We start from the raw sequence: 23,062 nt of genomic DNA on the forward strand, positions 1-23,062 counted from the left end.
AGCATCAAACCATCATTAACTGTGCATTAAAAAGGGATTCGCCCGGCTCATAATTTATTTCCCAGGCCTCTGGGGCTTGCAGTTTGATGAGAGCGGAGATTTGTTCAGGCCGGGTGGAGCTAAGAAGGGCTGTGTGTGTCTTCAAGTGAGCTGTTTACTCCTGTTTATGCCGTGTGTGTGTTGTGTTTGGCTATAAATATTGTTGGTGTGAGTGTCCCGTGTGATCCCCACCTGTGCTTACTGTACATGGAGAGGTGATAGTCCGTTGATGGGTCTGCTGGTGGCATCGCTATGACTCACTGTGGTTCTTTGCCTGCAGGCTCTCACCCACGTACAATATGGACCAAAACTCAACTCTAATAGCCTATTATTCACTTTTTTGGCAGGAGAAACTATGGAAACACAGAGCCAACAGTGTCATCCACTCAAGAGGATGAACACAACGAGGTCCACACATGATCCTAATGAACAGATTTCAGTTGAACAAGCTTAACCTGCCTCACATTTAACTGCATCAGGATACGCAAAGGCTATTAAATGCAAACCGAGTCTGTATTACTCTCTGCTTTAGCTGTAGTGTTGATATAAGTGCAGGGACAGATCCTTGATGGAACAGAACCCTGCAAAATGTAGCTCACTTCTCACTAGACTGTCTGGAATTTATTCAAACCATCTGGGCAAAAAACCCATCTCACTGCTGCTGGAGTGCAGATTCTGTAAATTGCATTCAGTTTTCTTGTTGTTCTGGTGCCATTTCTGACAACGGTGGATATACAGTATAATATAGAGTCTAGATGTAAAAAAATAAATGTGTTTTATTCAAACAGCTGAGTATTGTCTTTATTGTCCTCAGAACAAGGACGAGAACAAGAGAGAGAGCCGCAACAGAAATCCTAACTGGATCCGTCACAGGGTTCGAACATGACTGCAAAGAGATGCCAAAGAGAAAATAATAAAAATAATATCAGAAAGAGACAGGAAGCAACAAGATAGAGACTTGCAAATGAACACAAAGAAAACACCTGCAAGCAGAACCTGCATTTTGAGTCACGGCCCAGATACATACAGACGGTGTAGCAGCAGGTGGCAGCTGTTCTTGGACTCATTATGAGACAGTGGCTCCTGGACACAGAAGATTCACAGGCCCCCAACGACCCTAATAAGAATAAGACCCAGAAATTGTTGTTTATTTTTGCATCTCTTTACTATAATTTTTAGTCCCTGCAGTTGATTTGTTTCTCTGTGCTTACTCTTTGTCTCTCTGTGGTTGTTTTCTGTCTCTGCAGTTGTTCTCTGTATCTACTGTTGTTTTGTGTCTCTGCCGTTGTTTTGACTTTCTTTGTGGTCGATTTTTGTGGTTGTTTTGTCATTTTTGTGGTTGTTTTGAGTCTTTGTGTGTCTTTGGAGTCGTTTTGAGTATCTTAATAGTCAGTTTACATTTTTTTGTGGTTGTTTTGCGTCTCTTTTTGGTTCTTTGTGGTCGTTTTGTGTTATTTGGGAGTTATTTTGTGTGTCTTTACAGTAGTTTTGTGTGGTTGTTTTGTGTCTCTTTGTGCTTGCTTTTCTGCAAGTTTTGTACGTATTGGTGGTTGCTCTTCATGGCTGTTTTGTGTCTCTGCAGTTGTTTTGTGTGTATTTGGAGTTTGGAGTAATTCTAAAATGACTCAAACTACACTGGATTTAAAACGATGAACACTAACAGAACAATAATAATAATAATAATAATAATAATGTTTCAGTGTTTCCACAGAACATTTAACTTTGAGTCTTTGTACAGAAATATTAATTCCCAGTCATATCCATTCCCCATTAAGACACATTATAAAAAATCACTTAGCACACACTGTTTGACCATCTGTTGTCAGCACTGCTCCAGACCTCCCTCAAGGACGACAGTGGGCATGTTTGATATGACTCACAGCCTCGCTGCCGGGCGATGATTCACTTCAGAAAACATGTAAAACAGAATTCACTTCACAACGTTTTTTTTTTTTTGGATTTATATAGACTTAGATTTGTCATGGGTTTTGAGCAGTTGTGCAAGGTCGGCAGCGTCATTCATCACCTTACTGATTGCTGAGCTGCTCGAGATTTAGACATGGAACAGAGAGAATCCTTCACACATAATCAGATTTTTCTGACCTTTGTGGTGGATGCGTGAGCAACGTCTTAATTGGATGAAAGGTTCAGGAATACACATTCAACACCTTGGAGGTGACGTGTGTATGATTTACGTTTCTAAAACCCTTTTGAAAGAACTGTGTCTGACACTACGCTGCCTAATTACCTGCATAACACAGCATTCAAAAGGAGAACTGTGAATAGGATCCACTGGAGCGAAAAAACAAGCAAAAGGAAAAGAGAAGATGAAGAAAACATCACCTGTGGTCTCTGCCATGCACCGTGATCGTTAATTGGAAATAAATTCTGGCTTTGAACAGTGTATAGTCTATTTCTGTGAAACAGCAGTGCTGTGCTAATTGTATCTCATTTTAAACTATGGTGGAAGAAATAATGCAACAATATGAAAATACAAACATACAGGTCTTAGAGTGCATATTTTACTTATTTTTTTTGTGAAAAGAAACCCAGTAATACCCTTCACAGGAAAAGCGGTTACAGAAGACTGAATTAATGAATGAATGAATGAAAACCAATAATAACTGATAATACATACACAATACAATACTAAATATACATTATGTGTTTTTGTACTTCAGTTTAACCCACCTACAGGCTAAAGGAAATCACCCATCTGCCTTGAAACGAATGCAGAGCAGTGAAAAACTATCACTTCAGAAGAAGTATAGAAGTAGTAAACGGCCGATCATTAAGCTCCACCAAAGAGACAAAAGCCACACCATGTTTCCGCCCGGTCTCGAACCGGGGACCTTTCGCGTGTTAGGCGAACGTGATAACCACTACACTACGGAAACCTGCAAGTCTCGTTATTGTTGTGCAAAATAGACTTTTTATTTATTTTTCATCAAAAACCGAAAATGTCTTTTCCCCCTAAGTAATAATCATATTAATCTACTCTAATAACCGTGAACATGTTAACAGGAATGTTATGATTAATGTCTTTAAAATGTCCTTTATTCATTTAAAATGAAGAATCTGTAATCACTGTAGAACATGTGATATTATATCAATGCACATGTAAAACATTGCCGCCTCATATCACTGCTGTACTTTCAAAGTGTTTCCAGGGAACATAGGCATGGCGTTTCTGTAGATTATGTCAAATATAAATGTTCACTTCCCTCCGGTGGTCACAATGGCGAACTGCAGTACTGCATCTGAATACGGTGTAGATGTAACTATAATCATTTTATTTAACAGTTAAAATACCGTTTAACAGTTTTCTTCAAGTTGAATTTACTGTTTACAGGAAAACAAAATAGAGGACATTTCTGGAAACGAACTGTGCTAGTGTCACCACAGCAGCCTAATGTCCAAATGAACACACTTACAGTACTACAACAATATTCAGGTTGGTAAAAATGGGGATTTTTAACTGGGATAGGCAAAAGCCCCAGTCCCACGACCCTTCACAGGACAAGCGGTTACAGAAGAAGAATGAATGAATGAATGTTGGTAAAAGTGTAACAGATTCGTTTAAACTGTGTTTAATAACAATTGAGTTGACGTTAAACAAGACGGCATTTAAAATAGTGGTCCTTTACTGCTCCCTCGTGGCCACAGGGGTAAACTGCAAGATGGCGTTTAGCAAAAGCTTTATAAACTTAAGTGTTGAGAGTTTATTGGCTAAAATTAATATTTATATGCAACGTGTTATATATTATTCACGGTGTACTTGTTGCGTTACTATCATGACTCTCTTCTGGATTTGGGACAGCGGTTTTAAAATTACGCCAGCTGCATTTGTAATACGGCAGGAACAACTTTCCGCTTTACGGCCAGTCACCACTTCCTTTCACACCGGCGCTCTGTCGGGGCTTTATACGGTTCGAGTGTCGTTTGGATTAAAAGGCTTGACAGAGTGTCACATCGGTCACGGTGAGATTACAGTAAAACACGCACACACGTATGAAACTTCTCAGATTTATTTTGTGTTTTAAGTCAAGTAGTAGGGAGGCGTGTGTTCGTTTATGTAGCTTTCTACCCTGTTAGCTTAGCCCTGCTAACGCGGCCACCTGGCAGGATGACTAGCATTAGCAGTAGCCACCACTAGCTAATGGAGCCAGACCCAGTTGTCATCTTATTTCTCCTTCTTCAAAATAACATCGGAGCCTCTCGACGAAACGGCTATAAGTTGTGTCACACACAGAATTGTATAGATATAAACAATATATCTATATAAACACATGCGACTGCTAGTGAAGTGACCACTATCTTAGCCGGTGATGCCAGATGTCTCCATAAAGATGCCATTTAAAATGCGCAACTATGGTCGTGTTTATTTAGTAGGCCCATGAAAAGACCCCAAGCCTATATGTCAAGTTACTCAAATATAAGAGTGACATGGTCTTCGCCAGGCTTTTGTAGAAAGCAGACCCCAGAGGTGAAGAGGCCTATGTGACTCCTATTGTCCCCTAATCATATGGATCAATGTAGTCAGCCGAGCAGCCGTTAAATCGACAATAGTGCTTTTATTTCAATTCGCATTTTGTGTAATAACTATATCAGGGATGGCTTCGGCTTCTCCTGAGACTTTGTGGATGCTCGTTTAATAATTAATAGTTGAAGCCTTATGTGGAGTTTTTCAGGGGTCAATGATGACTAGCCCACTGCGCAAGCTGATCAGTGCCTATTTCTTTAGTGCATTGCTGGAGACATCAGTGCTGCTCATTACCTGAGACCCTGTGATAAAAGTAATCTCTGCATCTTAAATTGTTAGTGTATCTGGACAGGTTTTTAATGTTCGGTGTCTGGTGTTTTTATCTCTAACTTCAGATCATGGCAAAGTTCCACGCCCCTGTGATCCAGGACAATCCGTCTGGATGGGGCCCGTGTGCGGTCCCAGAGAAGTTTAAAGACATGCCCTACCAACCTTTTAGCAAAGGAGACCGTCTGGGCAAGGTTTGTTCTCTCACTTAAGTTCTCAGAAAAAAAAAAAGTTGTCGTGTGTTTGGTTTCCTAATGTTTTGTGTGTTGTGTCTGTCAGGTTGCTGACTGGACTGGAGCAACTTACCAAGACAAGAGATACACAAGTGAGTGAGACAGCTCTTGTAAAGTGGTCTGTATGTAGATTTCCTCAGATGCATTTGAAGAGATCTGCATCAGCCTGATATATATTCTTATTTTAATATATGTGCTATCAAACATCAGTTGATTAAAGTAATACATATTACTGCATAGTTACGTGTTAATGTCTTGTCTTTAGATAAGTATTCCTCTCAGTTCGGGGGTGGCAGTCAGTATGCCTACTTCCACGAGGAGGACGAGACTAGCTTCCAGCTGGTGGACACTGCCAAGACCCAGAAGACGGCCTACCAGAGGAACCGCATGAGGTTTGCTCAGGTACAGCAGAGCATCACCAAGTGAACAGTTAAAGTGTGAGTGTTGTGCATCATCTTTTCAGTAGTTAAGTAATAGGATGGTGTTTGTTTCCACAGAGGAATCTGCGCAGGGACAAAGACCGCAGGAACCTGACCCAGTTCAACATGCAGACGCTCCCGAAGAGCGCCAAGCAAAAGGAGAGGTGAGATCATAGAGAATTGTTTAGGAGGTCAGATCTGTACATAGCTGGTCAGACAATAAAGACTCACGTTCAATCTCTTTTTTTTCTTTTCAGAGATCGTATGCGGTTGCAGAAGAAGTTCCAAAAGCAGTTTGGTGTCCGTCAGAAGTGGGACCAAAAGTCGCAGGTAACCGTCAGTTAAAATATAAGCTAACCTAACGCTGCTGGCTTGTATGGCCCGCTCAGCAGCTACATGCAGCAACATGCAACATGAAGACATCAGGAACCTGGCCTAAACAACAGGTTCCTGATGTCTTCATGTTGCTTGGTAGCTATGGTTAGCTGCTAAGCGGGACATACAAGCCAGCAGCATTTACTTAATTTATTTAGATTGTAGGTTAAGCGAGCCAGCAGCATTTGGTTATCTTATATTTCACAAGGTTTGAGTTAGCGTCTGCTGCTGAGCGGGCCATACAAGCCAGCAGCATTTACTTAGTTCATTTAGATTGTAGGTTAAGCGTCATATCACATGACTGTAGGTTTGTTAGGGTTTCTCAGTTGGACAGGGCCTCTAAATGTGTTTTGCCTGGGATTTTGGCACAAGGGATTGTAACATCTAATCCTGTGTATTAATGAATGTCAGCTTTGAAGAAGTTCAATTTTAAAATGAATCAAACTGTAAATAGGGAGCTTTAAGTTTAATTTGTCAGGAGTTTTTTTTCCTTTTCCTGATCCAATCTGTTTTCACAAAGGCGCAGCTGAAGCCCAGAGATTCTTCAGTGGAGGTTAGAAGTGACTGGGAGGTGAAGGAGGAGATGGACTTCCCCAGACTGATGAAGATGAGATACATGGAGGTGGCTGACCCTGTTGACATGTAGGTGAAGCTGACATGCCCTTTGTTATCTGTAGTTGGAGAGAAATCCAGACATTGATTCATTTTTATTCCTTGTCTCCCGCAGTGAGTGCTGTGGTGCCTTGGAGTACTACGATAAGGCTTTTGATCGAATCACCACCCGCAATGAAAAGCAGCTGAAAAGCATCAAGAGGATTTTCCACACTGTTACCACCACAGACGATCCTGTCATCCGCAAGGTATAATCACCTTTGCCTAACAAGTTCTTCCTGTCAGAACTCTTCTTGTACACCAGCTTTCTTGTTAACATTTAGTCTTTTTTCTCCAGCTGGCAAAGACTCAGGGTAATGTGTTTGCCACTGATGCCATCTTGGCCACCCTGATGTGCTGCACGCGCTCAGTCAACTCCTGGGATATCATTGTGCAGAGAGTGGGCAACAAGTTGTTCTTTGACAAGAGAGACAACTCTGACTTTGGTGAGGCTGGTTTCACAGATTATTTTAGTCTTAATTTGCTCTCAGATCAGTCTAACATGAACTAGATGAAATATACTGCCTGGCCAAAAAAAAAAAGTCGCCACCTGGATTTAACCCCATTGAGAATATTTGGTGGTATAAACTGATTATTCTGACAGTGATAGTTGGATCATATTCGTATACCAGTCAGTCACACTCCTACTCGTCACTGTTGGCTCTGTTTATGCATGCTGCTGTATTCACTCAACACTGTTTGGCCCTGCTCCTCTCAGATTTGCTTACTGTGAGCGAGACTGCCAACGAGCCTCCGCAGGATGAGGGCAACTCCTTCAATTCTCCTCGCAACCTGGCAATGGAGGCCACTTACATCAACCACAACTTCAGCCAGCAGTGTTTACGCATGGTAAGAGGACAAATCCACAAACCAGGATAACTGTTTCTGGTTTCTTACGCTTCCCTCAGAACATTCTAAATGAATTTATTACTTCATGAGGATGTCTCATGGTTCTGTTTGCTTTTATTCAGGGTGGAGAGAGGCACAAGTTTCCTAACCCCAACCCATTTGTGGAAGAGGACATGGACAAGAGTGAGGTGGCATCTGTAGCTTACAGGTAAGACTCTAGTAATGCTTAGTGGTGTAATGCAGCTAAAGAAGCTGCTGTTTGTGACTGTACACTAGCTTATGTTGCTGAATGTCTCTTCACGTTTCAGGTACCGCCACTGGAAGCTCGGGGAGGACATCGATCTGATCGTGCGCTGCGAGCACGATGGAGTGATGACCGGAGCCAACGGAGAAGTGTCCTTCATCAACGTCAAGACTCTCAACGAGTGGGACTCCAGGGTAAGACACGAGACAGGAAGCTGGTTTAATGGGTGTTCATGAATTTTTGTAGATGTGAATCTATTAGTTGATGAACTGAAAAAATAATCTGTTCAGTCATTTTTCAAGGAAACTTAGCTTTAACTGACAATTTGTGGCAACACTAATCAATGTATTGAAAACCCTTTAGCGGATTTAATAGTCAGTTTTGTGTTAAATGTCTGTTCTGTTTCTCTGGTCGTCAGTATTGTAACGGGGTGGACTGGCGTCAGAAGCTGGACTCTCAGAGAGGAGCCGTCCTGGCCACGGAGCTGAAGAACAACAGCTACAAACTGGCCCGCTGGACCTGTTGCGCCATGCTGGCTGGATCGGAGTACCTCAAACTGGGGTGAGGAGGGAAATCCATTGATTGTGTTTTACTCTGTGTGGAGGCAGGCAGGAGATGGAGGCCAGATCATAATCAATTACCACTTTTATAGGAGCATCTAGTGGATAGAAATCCTGTAATAAAATATTAGGTTGTTGAAACTGTTTACTGCAGAACAGGAGGATGATTTTGGCCAGGTGCAGGGCATTGCAGAGAAACTAAGGTCATGAATGCTTTATGAAATGATGGCAGCTTGGATTGACAGCAGTTATTGCATCACTGTGTGGCCTTCAGGTACGTGTCTCGGTACCATGTAAAGGACTCTGCTCGCCACGTCATCCTCGGCACCCAGCAGTTCAAGCCCAACGAGTTTGCCAGCCAGATCAACCTGAGCATGGAGAACGCGTGGGGAATCCTCCGCTGCGTCATCGATATCTGCCGTAAGCTGGACGAGGGCAAGTACCTCATCCTCAAGGACCCCAACAAGGTGAGACATCAGATTACAGAACAACCAGAGGCAGCTGTAAGTTGTTGGAGCAGACTAATTGATATTCTGTGTTTCTCATCAACAGCAAGTGATCCGGGTGTACAGCCTGCCTGACGGAACCTTCAGCTCTGATGAGGAGGATGAGGAAGAGGAGGATGAAGAGGATGAGGAAGAAGAAGGTGAGATTTAGTTGTCATTGGCTAGACAAGGCTAGACGATCTGTGTTCTCTGCTACAGAAATGGAATGGTCATCCAATGGCATAAACTCTGTAACTCTCTCTGTAATATTTTTCACTTTGATGCTCTCTCCAGGAAATATTTCCTCTCTTAAACATTTTTTTTGTCATGTAGCCTTTGCCTGAGTGTACTGCATGTATCAAGTTTGCACAGTCATCCACATTGCACAATTTACAAACTTCTGTCAGGCTGACTTTATTTTCCAGGACATGGTACCTTCACATAGCACTCTAAAACAAATATTTGTTTATGAAAATAAAATGCATGGGTTGTCCCTAATACCAATCGGGACATCCCTACCTCATATATTTTTTCATATATTAATGTAATTCTGTTTCACTAATGAACCGTTTCTTCTCTCTTGTTCTCTTTTTAGATGAGGAAAACTGAAGTGTGACCAAAGCAGCCTTCATCATCCATATAGAAACACAAATGAATTCATCATCAACATTCAATAAAGACCACACATTGGATGATTGCTTTTAATGTGTCTTTCATTTTTTTTTTTTAGTTGAAAAGCAGGTTAGAAAGCTTTTCTTGATTCATATTAACATTTTAGTCACTGCTTAACAGCTGTTCATCAAGGATAGTGAAAGACAGGGTTGGTGAGGTTTAGCTTTCTAGGAATAAGAACATTTGCCTATTCAAAGATGAACTTCAGAGACAGATCACCAAGTTTCTCCTTGATGAGCTGATCGATTCTTTCACTCTGTTCAGCAGTAAGTAAGTTCTTCCAGTCGCCAATCTGACCTGTAATGACAACCAAACCTTCCTGATAGCTGTTTTGTTCATTCATTTCTGTACAGGAGCTGTAATTTGTTACCTTTGCGCATGAACTTTCCACTCATCTTGTCTTGTGGCACAAACTCATAGTTGGCTTTTGAGTCTTTCTTCATGGTCTTGTATGTAGCCTTTTCTACAACTTGCTGGATGTCGGCTTCACTCAGGTTTTTGCCCAAGAAGCTACAGATTTTCACAACTGCTCCCCTCAGGTCCTAAAAGAGAAGCCACCAGAGATAAGATCTTCATCTCTAGAGAGGAATAGAAGCATGTGTTTTCAAATGAACCATGTATGGAGAAAAAAACCACATCTCACCAAAATCATGTCCTCATAGGTCAGGAAAAGGATGTTGTACTGGTCTCTCTTTAAATGCCACTCCCTGATGTGGTCAAACCAGGATGATGCTAAAACTGAATGATAGAAGGTGTCTCATTATTTAACACACATTTAAAATAAAGTATCTGGTAAAGCGCGCATGACCCCATTCACATCAACTGGATGGCCTCCAGCGTGTCTCCAGCTTCAAGTTCCTGGGGACCCACATCTTGGAGGACCTGTCCCGGACCACCAACACCTCCAGCGATCAAGAAAGCTCACCAGTGCCTCTTCTTCCTGAGGACACTGAAGAAGAACCATCTATCTTCAGCCATCCTGGTGAACTTTTACCACTGCGTGACTCAGAGCATCCTAACCAACTGTGTCACAGTCTGGTACGGAAGCTGCTCTGTCGCGGAGCGCAAACACCTGCAGTGTGTAGTGAAAACTGCCCAGCGCATCACAGGAGCATCCAACCATTGAGGACATCCAGAAGAAGCGCTGCCTGCGTCATGCCCGCAGCATTCTGAAGGACTCCTCCCACACGGCACATGGACTATTTTCCCTCCTGCCCTCAGGCAGGTGCTTCAGAAGCCTCTGGACAAGGACCAGCAGACTGAGGAATAGTTTTTTCCCCAGAACTGTAACCTTACTGTATTCGGACCCCTGCTCACCCCTATACACCAATTCACTCACACCCCTTAACTCCTCATTCCCTCACTGACCAAAGACTTTTACACCATCACCACTGTACTACTGGACTGCTCTGCACACGCACACTTTAAACAATCTGTTTGCACAGTACAGCTACTGCTTATTGTTTATGCACTGCTTAATTGCTCACTTCATCTGTATTTTGTATCATCTAATTTATCATCTGCCCATCTCCTTTATTGTAAATTATGTTATAGTTCCTGTTTATAGTCTACTCACATTTAACAAACAAATACATCTGTATAATGTTTATAGTACTTCATTCAATCATTGTGTATATCCTGCTCATTCCCCTGTATATATGCTCACACAAGCACACACGCATTCCGGCACATTCCAGGGATCGAGCCGCTAACCCTCTGGTTCGTGGACAACCCGCTCTACCTACTGAGCCACAGCCGCCCCCAATATATACCATACTATTTATGCCTTATGCATTAGGTCAGTTGAAATAGAGGGCACTACATATTAAAGAGCTGTAATTTACTTCCTCCAGTTTGGATCTTCAAAGTGAAGCTTGAAGTCTCAACTTTAAGCCTGTATTCATTATATAAGTGTAATGTTAAGTGTAATGTTAGTTAGGTAAGTCTGTCAATATGTTTTGAACAGTTAAAATAACAAAACTGAGCATAGTGGAGCTGATGTATCTCACCGTTTCCCATCAAGTACTGCTCCAAAAACTGCTCGAAGCTCTCGGGAGTCTCCAGGTCAGAACATGCCTTGCTGAAGTGATAAAATGAGGTGATGTTGTCCTTTGGATTCCGCATCACATAGACGATCTGACGTTAAATAATAATAACAAAAAGGCTAATGAGAAACCGCTATTTGAATGTAACCAGATCCAGTACAAACTACTCTCAAGCCAAACTCCATTCATACTATTCACTATTTAATGGGACTTTATCAGAAAGTCAAAAATGTAATGCTCTACTGCAAATTTGATTTTTCATCATAACTTTTGTCTAGTAAGTCAAACATCTGTTACCTTTATTAATTTTTTATTATTTCTTAATAATTGCATATGTAGCAGCCATGGATAATAAAGCTGTTACTGCTTGCAATTTATGGACCGAATATGATGTTACCTTTGTCCCTTGTTGAACATTGTCCTTTCTTTGCCTACCTGGGACAATAATAATCCTGAAGTCAAATGACAATAAGCAAAACAGGGGAAAATATCTGAATTAATTACAAACCATGTAAACTCTTTTATCATTGCATTGTGCTTGGAGCTGAGATATGTTGCTTTACATGTTATTTTTGTGCTTTGGGCCATGAGTTTAAAGAAAACCTTCAAGCTGTTTTCTGTGCTTTCATTTCAACAAAATAATGCAGGAAATGACTACATGATAAATAATTTTCAGTCTTAACCGGGACTCAATACATCATTGGTAACTTTTTCAAAGTTTGTGTTTAAAGTTTTTTTTCTGCCTCAACTGAGCTTGCACCAGGCACTGACCTTTCCCTTCTTGTCTTTCAGTCCTGGGGGCATGAGAGCCGGAATGAGGTGTGAGCTGAAGAGCCGTGGAGAAGGTCGCAGACTGTAGTCTTTTTCAGTCCTCCTGTACTCCAGCCAGGGCATCTGCCTAGAGTTGTTTTCATATTCATTCAGACCCCCACCCAACTCACAGATGGAGATGATGATCTGCTGAGCCCATATGGTGCCTATGGACGGAGACATAGAAAAATGTGACAGGTTACAGATGATCAAATGAAAATAGAGTGATGACATGCCGTTTCCTCACTGACCTGACTTTGGATAAGTGACGAGGAAGATGTCGCTGTCTCTTATTTCAAAGCTCTGGAGAGAATCAATGTACTCAGGAGTTGGAGGATTGTGACTAATGGCAAAGTTGTAGTTTTTGTACTTGGAGAGAAGGCTGTTGATCGGCTCCATGATAATCACACAAAGAAATCATGAACAGAAGAGTGAGAAGCTCTTCCAGCTGCAGTAGCTGGACTCTGGACTTTGACTGGGGGTGGTCACTGTCCGCCTCTCTGATTGGTTTTAATCTGTCCAGACAGTTTTATTTGGAATGATAAACTTTATTTCTATGTCAAGTAGATAAGCTGGAGATAAAAGTGGTTCAGTAGCACCATGAACAATGACACAAACACATGTTTTTGCCTCCATCATAGCGTGTCTGTGGGAAGTCCATGCAATCCAATCAGTTGTTGGACCAACTTAACTCTAAACTGGATTAAGACATTTAAAATCCACATTGCACAATTTACAAATTTCTGTCAGGCTCACTTTGTTTTCCAGAACAAAGTACCTTCACATAGCAGGTGTGTTTATTATTCATCTTTCTTTGGTTCCTCTTCTTCCAAGTGCATGATTTTTGACACTACAGACTGGTGGTTTCGGTCTATGGCAGACCTAAAACAAATATTTGTTTATGAAAATAAAATGCATTGATTGTCCCCAGTACCAGTCCTGACATCCCTACTTGATCCTGATCCTTTCCCATTGAGTTTAAGTTCAGGGTTTTGTTTCAAGATGCAGGTTCACTGAGTTAGCAGGGAGTAATCTAATAACAAAGAATATTTTTTATATATTAATGTAATGCTGTTTCACTAATGAACCGTTTTTTCTCTCTTTTCTCTTTTCAGATGAAGAAAACTGAAGTGTGACCAAAGCAGCCTTCATCATCCATATAGAAACACAAATGAATTCATCATCAACATTCAATAAAGAACACGGATTGGATGATTGCTTTTAATGTGTCTTTCATTTTTTTAAATTGAAAAACAGGTTAGAAAGCTTTTCTTGATTCATATTAACACTTTAGTCACTGCTTAACAGCTGTTCATCAAGGATAGTGAAAGACAGGGTTGGTGAGTTTTAGCTTTCTAGGAATAAGAACATTTGCCTATTCAAAGATGAACTTCAGAGACAGATCACCAAGTTTCTCCTTGATGAGCTGATCGATTCTTTCACTCTGTTCAGCAGTAAGTAAGTTCTTCCAGTCGCCAATCTGACCTGTAATGACAACCAAACCTTCCTGATAGCTGTTTTGTTCATTCATTTCTGTACAGGAGCTGTAATTTGTTACCTTTGCGCATGAACTTTCCACTCATCTTGTCTTGTGGCACAAACTCATAGTTGGCTTTTGAGTCTTTCTTCATGGTCTTGTATGTAGCCTTTTCTACAACTTGCTGGATGTCGGCTTCACTCAGGTTTTTGCCCAAGAAGCTACAGATTTTCACAACTGCTCCCCTCAGGTCCTAAAAGAGAAGCCACCAGAGATAAGATCTTCATCTCTAGAGAGGGATAGAAGCATGTGTTTTCAAATGAACCATGTATGGAGAAAAAAAAAATCTTACCAAAATCATGTCCTCATAGGTCAGGAAAAGGATGTTGTACTGGTCTCTCTTTAAATGCCACTCCCTGATGTGGTCAAACCAGGATGATGCTAAAACTGAATGATAGAAGGTGTCTCATTATTTAACACACATTTAAAATAAAGTATCTGGTAAAGCGCGCATGACCCCATTCACATCAACGGGATGGCCTCCAGCGTGTCTCCAGCTTCAAGTTCCTGGGGACCCACATCTTGGAGGACCTGTCCTGGCCCACCAACGCCTCCAGCGATCAAGAAAGCTCACCAGTGCCTCTTCTTCCTGAGGACACTGAAGAAGAACCATCTGTCTTCAGCCATCCTGGTGAACTTTTACCACTGCGTGACTCAGAGCATCCTAACCAACTGTGTCACAATCTGGTACGGAAGCTGCTCTGTCGCGGAGCGCAAACACCTGCAGTGCGTAGTGAAAACTGCCCAGCGCATCACAGGAACATCCAACCATTGAGGACATCCAGAAGAAGTGCTGCCTGCGTCATGCCCGCAGCATTCTGAAGGACTCCTCCCAGCCGGCACATGGACTATTTTCCCTCCTGCCCTCAGGCAGGTGCTTCAGAAGCCTCTGGACAAGGACCAGCAGACTGAGGAATAGTTTTTTCCCCAGAGCTGTAACCTTACTGTATTCGGACCCCTGCTGACCCCTATACACCAATTCACTCACACCCCTTAAGTCCTCAATCCCTCACTGACCAAAGACTTTTACACCATCACCACTGTACTACTGGACTGCTCTGCACACGCACACTTTAAACAATCTGTTTGCACAGTACAGCTACTGCTTATTGTTTATGCACTGCTTAATTGCTCACTTCATCTGTATTTTGTATCATCTAATTTATCATCTGCCCATCTCCTTTCTTGTAAATTATGTTATAGTTTCTGTTTATAGTCTACTCACATTTAACAAACAAATACATCTGTATAATATGTTTATAGTACTTCATTCAATCATTGTGTATATCCTGCTCATTCCCCTGTATATATGGTCTCACCTGTACATAGGTTTTGATCTGTAAATATTGTCCATATGCTGTGAAAACAACCTGTACCATAATACTTGTATGGTAAATGGTAAATGGCCTTGCTTTTATATAGCGCTTTTCTACCTATTGGTACTCAAGGCGCTTTACAGTCATAGACACATCTACCCATTCGCTCACACAAGCACACACGCATTCCGGCACATTCCAGGGATCGAGCCGCTAACCCTCTGGTTCGTGGACAACCCGCTCTACCTACTGAGCCACAGCCGCCCCCAATATATACCATACTATTTATGCCTTATGCATTAGGTCAGTTGAAATAGAGGGCACTACATATTAAAGAGCTGTAATTTACTTCCTCCAGTTTGGATCTTCAAAGTGAAGCTTGAAGTCTCAACTTTAAGCCTGTATTCATTATATAAGTGTAATGTTAAGTGTAATGTTAGTTAGGTAAATGTGTCAATATGTTTTGAACAGTTAAAATAACAAAACTGAGCATAGAGGAGCTGAGGTATCTCACCGTTTCCCATCAAGTACTGCTCCAAAAACTGCTCGAAGCTCTCGGGAGTCTCCAGGTCAGAACATGCCTTGCTGAAGTGATAAAATGAGGCGATGTTGTCCTTTGGATTTCGCATTACATAGACGATCTGACGTTAAATAATAATAACAAAAAAAGCTAATGAGAAACCGCTATTTGAATGTAACCAGATCCAGTACAAACTACTCTCAAGCCAAACTCCATTCATACTATTCACTATTTAATGGGACTTTATCAGAAAGTCAAAAATGTAATGCTCTACTGCAAATTTGATTTTTCATCATAACTTTTGTCTAGTAAGTCAAACATCTGTTACCTTTATTAATTTTTTTTATTATTTCTTAATAATTGCATATGTAGCAGCCATGGATAATAAAGCTGTTACTGCTTGCAATTTATGGACCGAATATGATGTTACCTTAGTCCCTTGTTGAACATTGTCCTTTCTTTGCCTACCTGGGACAATAATAATCCTGAAGTCAAATGACCATAAGCAAAACAGGGGAAAATATCTGAATTAATTACAAACCATGTAAACTCTTTTATCATTGCATTGTGCTTGGAGCTGAGATATGTTGCTTTACATGTTATTTTTGTGCTTTGGGCCATGAGTTTAAAGAAAACCTTCAAGCTGTTTTCTGTGCTTTCATTTCAACAAAATAATGCAGGAAATGACTACATGATAAATAATTTTCAGTCTTAACCGGGACTCAATACATCATTGGTAACTTTTTCAAATTTGTGTTTAAAGTTTTTTTTCTGCCTCAACTGAGCTTGCACCAGACACTGACCTTTCCCTTCTTGTCTTTCAGTCCTGGGGGCATGAGATCCGGAATGAGGTGTGAGCTGAAGAGCCGTGGAGAAGGTCGCGGACTGTAGTCTTTTTCAGTCCTCCTGTACTCCAGCCAGGGCATCTGCCTAGAGTTGTTTTCATATTCATTCAGACCCCCACCCAACTCACAGATGGAGATGATGATCTGCTGAGCCCATATGGTGCCTATGGACGGAGACATAGAAAAATGTGACAGGTTACAGATGATCAAATGAAAATAGAGTGATGACATGCCGTTTCCTCACTGACCTGACTTTGGATAAGTGACGAGGAAGATGTCGCTGTCTCTTATTTCAAAGCTCTGGAGAGAATCAATGTACTCAGGAGTTGGAGGATTGTGACTAATGGCAAAGTTGTAGTTTTTATACTTGGAGAGATGGCTGTTGATCGGCTCCATGATAATCACGCAAAGAAATCATGAACAGAAGAGTGAGAAGCTCTTCCAGCTGCAGTAGCTGGACTCTGGACTTTGATTGGGGCTTGTCACTGTCCGCCTCTCTGATTGGCTTTAATCTTAACCTTGACACACTAATTGTGACCAGCAGCAATGAAATGTACATTAATGCAGCAGGTTTTTATCGTTTAAACATCCTGTCCAGACAGTTTTATTTGGAGTGACAAACTTTATTTCTATGTCAAGTAGATAAGCTAGAGATAAAAGTGGTTTAGTAGCACCATGAACAATGACACAAACACGTTTTTGCCTCCATCGTATTTTTAAAGTGTTCCTATTTTTGAGGGTTTTTTATTGAACACTTTATCGCTGTATACATTGTTAATTTTCACTGTAAATTTACAGTAAATTACTGGCTAATAATTGCATTACTTTCACAGTAATTTCACTATAATTTACTGGAACTGTATCACAATATTTTACTGTAAATATTTCACAGTAAGTTAGTGTGAATATTTCACAGTAATTTACACTAAAATTATAGCTATACACAGTAACTTCACAGCTACAAGGCCTATGGAATTACTGTAATATAACTGTATGTAGCTGTGGAATTACAGTATCTTGCTGTATATAAATCACAGTATTTTTACATTATTACTGTAAAAGTAATGCAACTCATTAGCCAGTAATTTACTGTAAATTTACAATTCAAATAATACAGCAAAATATTATACATTTGACTTGTTCACTGTGATTTTAACACAACTACACAAGCATGCTTTGAATTTGCTCCATAATAAAGAAAGAAAACAGAGACCATACTCATTTTATCTTTTATTTAAAGAAGAAGTAGAGCCAAGTAGAAATTTGCAACAATACAGCTCACACTCAGACTGGAAATGATTATGATGTGTCTACATTACCATCCAGTCAAAGTCAATAAGTTTTCGCAACAGGGTGCTCACATGTGGGTTGATGCACTTTTTCCTGGACTTTGATCTGGTTTCGGGTTTAATGCCCAGGAAGTATCTGTAAACAATGAGCAAAGACAACAAATTTCAGTTTTACATAAATTCATCATTGCATTACTTATCCAAGGCACATGCTGTAGAGCCCCTTTCCCTGTAAGTAAATCCAACACCAAAGAAAGAAATTAGTACTGAAAGCAAAGTAAGACTGATTACAGACAGCAAATCAGGTGCGTAGAGATGGAGACAGACATACAAACATTGAACAACAAACCTGTGACCCAAGAAAGCATGCATGTTATGTTGTTTAAGTCATCCACTTGACACCCAAGTTAAGAAAGACACAATAATATGCTAAGATTTATGGTACCAAATCAATTTACCAAAAAAAAAGCACATGTTAGCTGCTCACAGGTTGTGTCCTCTTTGCCATGCTGTCAAAAAGGAGGAAGTTGAAGAGTGTTAGCCTGCTAAATTTGATCTCAACTGAGAGAATGCTCAATCATAGCACTCACTCCCACTGTATTTACATTTCTGTTCCAAGAGAATCACATGAAGGATTATTCCAGTTTGGAAATATCAGACATTAACTGAAAACAATAAGAATGTAGCATTGATAAAATGAAAAAAATCAATAAAAGCATTGGAGGCAGGCAAAAATGTCAAATAAACATCAACAAATGCTAAGACGAAAAGAGAGCAAGGTGGGTTATCAAGCAAGAGGGTCAAGCAAGCAATACAATGGTAAGTATCACAATACCTTTGGATAAACTCCATAGTGTGTGAGCTGTCATCAGGATACTGCATATTGAAGTTGTAGTAACTTGCGAAAAACGCGCTATTCCATTGATGAAGCGGTCATGTGGTCCCATCACCACCTCTCCTTCAATGGACAGCATCCAAGCACTGGGCTTCATCATGTCACCTGAAATTAACAGACACCATATTGCTCTATTTTTATTTTTTTTTAAAAAGTGAAATGCTGCAAATGAGTAGAATTTCTCAGCAACATGGAATTCTTCTGCAATAGCTTCAGCCTTTAAAAAAAATAAAAATGCTGTCTAGGCCAAGTTTAAATTAGTAGTTAACAAGTAACTCAGTCATGTACAGTCCAGATTGTCAAGTTAAATATACGCTCTGCTGAATATGATATTGCACAAACAGAGACAACACACTCACCATGGCAGAAGCACCGGACCCGAGTCTGCCACTGCGGCTTGTATGTCGAATAGTATGGCTGTCTATTTTCTCATGGGCCAATATTATATGCTCCGTGTACAGGCTGAGAAATGAAGAGTTAAAGGATGTCAGAGTATAAAGCACAATAGCCTAGAAAATGCATAAAAATTCACAGGGAATCAGGTCCTGTTTATTGTATTTTGTCCTCTATGGGCTGTTATGTTAGAGAAGAAGGATTATTGTAAAAAAGATTTTTTTCTTTTTTAAAGAAATAAGCATAACTTGTGGCTACAAATACATTGTATTTCATATTAATAAAAATAAAAGGCCGCGTATCGTGATAATACCCGGAATCGTGATACTTTGTCTGGTATAGTAGGGGAGAGCAGGGTAATTTGTGCCAAGGGGCAAGTAGTGCCACCCCTGTTATCTAGAAAACTATAGAAGAAGTTGGTCATGTGACCACATATTTTTGAAGAGGCATCCATTTCACTCATCCTGTAAAGAAGGGAGACACATGGCTTGAGAGGTAAGCACATTTAAGTTAAAAAAACAATGTTTTGCCCTCCAAAGTAAAATATCTATGATCAAGGGTTTTTGATTGCTGTGTTTGAACAATTATAGACAACTTTGAAAACAGTCCACACATGTTTTAGTGCTTTAGTAAGCTACAGCATGAGTCTATACAGTTAGCATGATGCCAGCTCAAAACAGCTGGGGGATGCATTTTTTTCAAAATGGTGGGTCTGGGGTAATTTGTGCCAAAGGGCCTGGGTTAAGTTGTGCAAGTGGCACAACTTAACCCAGGCCCTTTGGCACAAACAACTTATGATTATTTACTATACATTGGTTTATTGTATTCTATTGTTATTGTACATTGTATTCTTACATTTGATCACTAAAACTATGTGATATTCTAAATTTTAGACCATCATGGCACGCAAATACAAATGGAAGACAGACAGGGTTTCAAAAGAGCAGTGAAAGAGGTGCAACAGGGGAAGACTACACGTCAGGTTGGAAAGGAGATGAAGATCTGCAGGATGACCATAAAAAGATATATGGATAAGAAAAAAATAGGAGAAGTAACAAAGCCAGTTCTGTGAAAGAACAGCAGCTACCAAACAAGTCTTCAATGAGACCATGGAGAAAGAGCTTGCTGACCATATTAAGACACTAGCAGCAATGTTTCATGGCATAGGTGCCATGAAATGCCGTGAACTGGCTTTTGAGTTCGCACAAAGAAATAACATTGACATGCCTGCCAGCTGGACCAGAGACAAAAAAGCAGGTTAGATGAAGTATAGGTTATTGGATAGTTAATTGGAGCGGATAGTTTCAACTTAGCCTAAATCTGAATGTAAACTGCAATGTGCTGATAAACGTTTAACCTTTTCTAGGACCTGATTGGTTCAATGCCTTTAAAGCACGATAATTATGGACAATTATCAATGGCACAATTTACCCCAGTGTATTCTCTCTAATGGCACAACTTACCCCGTACCGGGGGCAAGTTGTGCCACAAAACCACTTTTTTTTCTAAAGCTATATTTCTCAAACAGTTTGTTTAAGATCCAAAGTAATTGTTCCCAGGGATGCACAACATCCTAAACTATATGTAGATATCTTAGTTGGAGGCATTACTGTTATCCCCTTGCTTTAAGGGCACTTTAAGTAAAAATTGGCACTACTTACCCCACTCTCCCCTACTCATTTTGGTATCGTGACAACTCTAAATGGGGACCATAAAATTAAAGAGCATAACTTAAGCTTTCCGATGATTACTTGCCTGTGTGGCAAAGCTTCGCTTAGAAATATGGCTTTGCTGCTGCTTCTACCTAGCTTGCTTCGACGTTTGCGCTAATTCGCGGGTAATTCGCGACTAATTCGCGACTAATTCACCGCATTTTCTCAGCAGAATAACTCTAACCAGAGCCATAGAGAGAGAGAGTTGCGACACTCCCATAGACCTCCGTTGTAAAAAATGGCGGCGCTTTTAACCGCCTACTTCCAGGATTTGAAAATCGGATTAGTTCCTAACACTGTCATTTGGGCGCTGGACCTCATTCACTTACATTGCTGCGCATCGAGTTGTTCCAGAGGTAAGTTGCTGAAATATTGACCTCTTTTGAATTGTCAACTGTCTATATTGTATCAGAGGCCCTTTGCGATGCTTATACTGGTCTTCATTTGTATATGCACAGCGTAATTATTTATATTTTATCTTGGTTATTTCAACCAATTTTCTAGCATTGCCTGCTAGCTAATTAGCCAGCGCGACTTCCCCTGCTGTGAAGGTAGTTCGGTAATGAATCGCTACCACCTTTATAGCAACTTTTATTTAATTGAATTTTGGGATATACTAACTTTTCATTATGTGACGTGTTGGCTGTACTTAATTTGTTGTAGGCTACTGTTCCTGTTCCATGTTCACTTGGCTAGTGTACAATTTGCCCAGCGCTACTTGCTGATGCTTGATGAGATGCTGATAGATTGCTATCCCATGCCATGAGCTCGTGATCAGGGTATGTCAAGGCATTGTCGTGACTCGTGATTTGAGCGAGGGTTATTTAATTAGGAATGACGGGAATTTTAGGACTGGCGAGTCTGGCGTTGTGGTCCTGGGGGTGGCCACTCATCAGAAGAAGTGAGCCAGCTTCTAGGCGAATTCTGAACGGACCGTCATGGCAGACCTCTTTGCGTTATCACGAAGGTAGGCTAATAGCTGAATCGGAATTTATAAGCAAAATCACGGGAATCAATAGCCTAATACAGCCCAGTTGTGCCCAAATGAATATCATGAGACGTCTACCATCAGATGAATGATATGGAAAAGTTAAGTCAGAGCCTCTAAAGCCAGTGCTACTACCCATGCGAACATGAACACTAAGCTTTTCCCTCCAAAAATGTAGCCTAAAACTTATCTAAGTAATATAAGTTTTTCGTTGTCACCCTGCCTCTCCAAATGCAAAACTGACATTAACAAAAATGCAATAATGTAATAACAGCTGAAAAAATACTTGGGTGTGTGTTTTATTTTATATTTACCGTTCAATAATGCAATCGCTGCTGTCTGTCCCATAGAAGAACATGACAGCCAGTATGTTTAGGAACTAATTGGGTTTACATGAACCACGTGACAGCCATAGCGGTGACATCAAAGAGTGTCGCAACTCCCTCTCTATGGCTCTGACTCTAACTATCCCTCCCATCGACATGTGGGGACATGTACAACCACACACCTAACATATATTATGTCATAACAAGCGGTCTAATATTTTAAATGATGTTCACCTTACCTTTTTGCTGTCCTCTTCCTGTGGGTGTGCAGGTGCATGCATGTGGTTCACTGCTGCTCTGCCTTTTTCCCACAATGCAAGGCGGTTCAGGCACAAATTCTAATTTTACAGTAATGTGTTGTGTTATCACAAAGGATGGTTTGAATACAGTATTTTACTGTGCAAAAATACAGTAAAATATTGTGAAATTCGGGCAAAAACATGTTCAGTAATTTACTTTGCAAGCATCAATTTCACAGTACAACACTAAACGACAGTATTATATTACAGTATAATGTTGTAATGTAAAAATACAGTAATTTATGGTGAAATATTACAGCTAAATGTTGTGAAATCCTGGTAATATGTTACGGTGCATCAGATGAATAGGTGAGTTTGTGCTGAAAAATAAAACTTATAAAGCCAAATATGCATGTATAGAATCTGATAACTGATTATCTGATCTATGCATATGCTACATTTCTGTTAAATAGAGCTAAACTTAACAAGACAGAATGCTGCCAAAATCGCCAACAATGGCCATCAAAACTGAACCAGGGAGCAATGGAAGGTGGTCTGCTCTAATGAATCACATTTTTCTTTTTACATCACATTGATGGCCGGGTGCATGTGCATTGTTCACCTGATGAAGAATATGACAACCACGGAATGGAGACTCATCTCAGCTTTCTGCTGCACAGATAATTCAGTCCTCAGAAAGTAGAAAAAGATTCCTCCACAACAGCTTCATATCCACATGCTTGTCTGTGGGATGTCCATGCCATCCAATCAGTTGTTGGACCGACTTAACTCTAAACTGGATTAAGACAT

The 23,062-nt window shown here is 40.6% G+C and overlaps 3 protein-coding genes across 4 annotated transcripts; 1 reads left to right on the plus strand and 2 right to left on the minus strand.

The window, feature by feature from the left end:
* Window positions 1-3,899: 3,899 nt before the first annotated feature.
* eif3d (eukaryotic translation initiation factor 3, subunit D) lies at window positions 3,900-9,365 on the plus strand. 2 transcript variants are annotated; one of them, XM_084570679.1, is made up of 16 exons: window positions 3,900-4,020; window positions 4,918-5,043; window positions 5,129-5,174; window positions 5,348-5,484; window positions 5,580-5,665; window positions 5,759-5,831; window positions 6,397-6,518; window positions 6,604-6,736; window positions 6,826-6,973; window positions 7,246-7,376; window positions 7,499-7,584; window positions 7,685-7,814; window positions 8,039-8,181; window positions 8,455-8,647; window positions 8,733-8,826; window positions 9,261-9,365. In XM_084570679.1, exons 2-16 carry the CDS (start codon window positions 4,921-4,923, stop codon window positions 9,272-9,274), a joined length of 1,659 nt encoding a protein of 552 aa, XP_084426805.1. In that variant the 5' UTR covers window positions 3,900-4,020; window positions 4,918-4,920; the 3' UTR covers window positions 9,275-9,365. The 2 variants fall into 2 exon arrangements, with proteins under 2 accessions (XP_084426805.1, XP_084426806.1); XM_084570680.1 differs by having other exon boundaries at window positions 6,403-6,518.
* Window positions 9,366-9,409: 44 nt separating this feature from the next.
* On the minus strand, window positions 9,410-12,712 carry LOC311506120 (amine sulfotransferase-like). Its single transcript, XM_084570002.1, has 7 exons — window positions 12,444-12,712; window positions 12,132-12,359; window positions 11,818-11,834; window positions 11,347-11,473; window positions 9,981-10,075; window positions 9,708-9,879; window positions 9,410-9,634 (listed from the first exon to the last, which is right to left on the minus strand). Exons 1-7 carry the CDS (start codon window positions 12,589-12,591, stop codon window positions 9,525-9,527), a joined length of 897 nt encoding a protein of 298 aa, XP_084426128.1. The 5' UTR covers window positions 12,592-12,712; the 3' UTR covers window positions 9,410-9,524.
* Window positions 12,713-13,558: 846 nt separating this feature from the next.
* Window positions 13,559-16,917, minus strand: LOC311506641 (amine sulfotransferase-like). Its single transcript, XM_084570683.1, has 6 exons — window positions 16,659-16,917; window positions 16,369-16,574; window positions 15,560-15,686; window positions 14,022-14,116; window positions 13,751-13,922; window positions 13,559-13,677 (listed from the first exon to the last, which is right to left on the minus strand). The coding sequence occupies exons 1-6, from the start codon at window positions 16,804-16,806 to the stop codon at window positions 13,568-13,570; spliced, it is 858 nt and encodes a 285-aa protein (XP_084426809.1). The 5' UTR covers window positions 16,807-16,917; the 3' UTR covers window positions 13,559-13,567.
* Between the last annotated feature and the right edge of the window lie 6,145 nt (window positions 16,918-23,062).

This window comes from Chelon labrosus (assembly GCF_963514085.1).
Source record: "Chelon labrosus genome assembly, chromosome: 21".
NCBI lineage: Eukaryota > Metazoa > Chordata > Actinopteri > Mugiliformes > Mugilidae > Chelon > Chelon labrosus.